At 53.3% G+C, this 1958-nt stretch overlaps 1 protein-coding gene across 1 annotated transcript; it reads right to left on the bottom strand.

Annotated features, from left to right (window-relative positions):
* Positions 1 to 247: 247 nt before the first annotated feature.
* Tmem215 (transmembrane protein 215) lies at positions 248 to 1400 on the bottom strand. Its single transcript, XM_051165729.1, has one exon. It carries the CDS (start codon positions 1314 to 1316, stop codon positions 609 to 611), a length of 708 nt encoding a protein of 235 aa, XP_051021686.1. The 5' UTR covers positions 1317 to 1400; the 3' UTR covers positions 248 to 608.
* Positions 1401 to 1958: the final 558 nt, after the last annotated feature.

Here is a 1958-nt window from a genome sequence, read left to right as displayed (position 1 = left end):
ATGTTGTCAGAGGCCAGGACTCAATTATACATTCCAACTATTTTTTAATTCCCCTTACTCTAAACCCCATCTCATACAAAGAGGGTTTACCTATTCTATCTTGATTTTTATGTCTTTCAGCAATTACCATGTGTGAAAAGCTACCAACAGGCAAAAAGAATTTCACATAAAGGAACTCACAATTTCCTCTCAGGTTCTTTACACACAGAGCAGCCGGATTCTGTGTGGATAGGCCCCCCTCCCCCCATCATTTGATACCTGGTATCCGAAACTAGCTCTAGACTCACCTGACTGGCAGCAGGTACTGTCCAGCACACTTTGAGCTGTTTTTACAAAGTATCCAACATCGTTTAATTTGTTCAGAGGCAAATGGAACTTTCTTTACTGTTACTGCCCCGTCCAACTGTCCTTAATTCTCAACACTTCCCTAAGCTATGTCCCCAACATGCCTATTTACACGAGTATCAGGCACCAGCGGTCTGCACCCCCAACACATACCATGCCAGTTTCTAATAGCGTGAAGGCTGTTGGATAGGAGATTTTTTTTTTCCATCGGGAGCTGAGTGCAGCAATGTGTCTGTCAACATGGGACCCTTGTATGGAACAGATCAGACTATTGTCTCGTGGTCCCACCTGCCTTGGCTCTGGTTGATGTAGCAACAATATCTGTCATAGGGGCTGTTTTGCTTGTAGGAACAGACGATGATACTGTCCTGGGGCACAAAGAAGATGCTGTCCTCGGGCTCAGGGCGGTCAGATCTGTCCCAGGCTGAGCACTTGGCGTCCAAGGCACTGTAGGCAAGGGAACTGGCCGAGGGGTAGTAGCCATCCAGGTATCTAGACGTCTCCTCCTGACGCCCACTCTGGACTAGACTCTGGCATTCTCCTTCCTCCGTGGGAGTGGGGGTGGTAGTGGAGCTGGTCACAGGCACCTCACCTGGTCCCTGTGGGAGCGGCTGGCCTCTGAGGCCTGCCTTCTTAGCCAGTTCGTCTGAGCTCCCCTTGCCGGACTCCAGGTCTGAAGGGGTCCTCAGCAGTTCCATCACTTCCTTGTCTTTGGGCTTTCGAAAGCAGGGCAACTTGCGGACCCAGAGCAGCTCGTTCTCTGGCCACTTGGTGCACCCTTCGGTTTTCCTGGCCAGAGCAATGGCTGCGATGCCTGGTAGGCAGATGGCTGGCCCGATGGCCAGCAGAGGGATGTTTCCCAGAGTTTCACCTTTCATGCCAGAGACCGTGAACATGAAGCCAAAGACCAGAAAAACACTGACCAGAGCTACCACCAGCCCAGTCCTCGGGTTTATGTCATCAGGCCGCATCTTTCACTCCATCCAGTTTAGGGGCTGCTTGGTAGCCAGGGAGCACCCCCTTTTTTCCTGTAGGAGGTAAAACCACAGGGATTAAAAAAATCCAATTCAACTTCCCACCCACCAACTCTTTCTTGCTATCTCTTCTCTCTCTCTCTCTCTCTCTCTCTCTCTCTCTCTCTCTCTCTCTCTCTCTCTCTCTCTCTCCAACCCCCCTCCCTCCATTTCCCCTCCCTCCCTCTCTTCCCCATTACTACCGCAACCCTGTCTATCTCATACCAACATGTGCCAAGTAGGGTTGCGGAGTTACCTGAAGGCTCCTGCCACCTCCCGTGAATGAGAGACTCAGACTGTCTCTAGAAACCTTGCTATGGGCTGTCCCTCGGTTCAATCCCTCGGTTCGGAGAGCCAAGCCTGGATTTCCTCACAGTGCACGCAGGAGGTGGGGCAGGGGAGGAGCGAGATAGGACAGGTGAGGAGGGTCTTTCCCAGCTTCTGCGTGTGGGTCGCCGCCGGGGCTCCACAAGCTGGAGCCTGGGCGCAGCGGATCCGAGTGGGCGCGCGGTGATGCCGGCGGGGAGGGAGAGCTCTGTCCCGGTAGGAGGAAAGCGCGCGGGCCTGGCCGCCTTACATCACTTGCACCGCTCTGGGAAC

This window comes from Acomys russatus, chromosome 2 (genome assembly GCF_903995435.1).
Source record: "Acomys russatus chromosome 2, mAcoRus1.1, whole genome shotgun sequence".
Lineage (NCBI taxonomy): Eukaryota > Metazoa > Chordata > Mammalia > Rodentia > Muridae > Acomys > Acomys russatus.
Note: the sequence above shows the minus strand (reverse complement) of the source record. Positions and strands in the feature narration are given on the sequence as shown.

Excerpts from the sequence above, each read along its gene's own strand:
- Tmem215 (XM_051165729.1), bottom strand. The coding sequence starts at position 1,316 with ATGCGGCCTGATGACATAAACCCGAGGACTGGGCTGGTGGTAGCTCTG.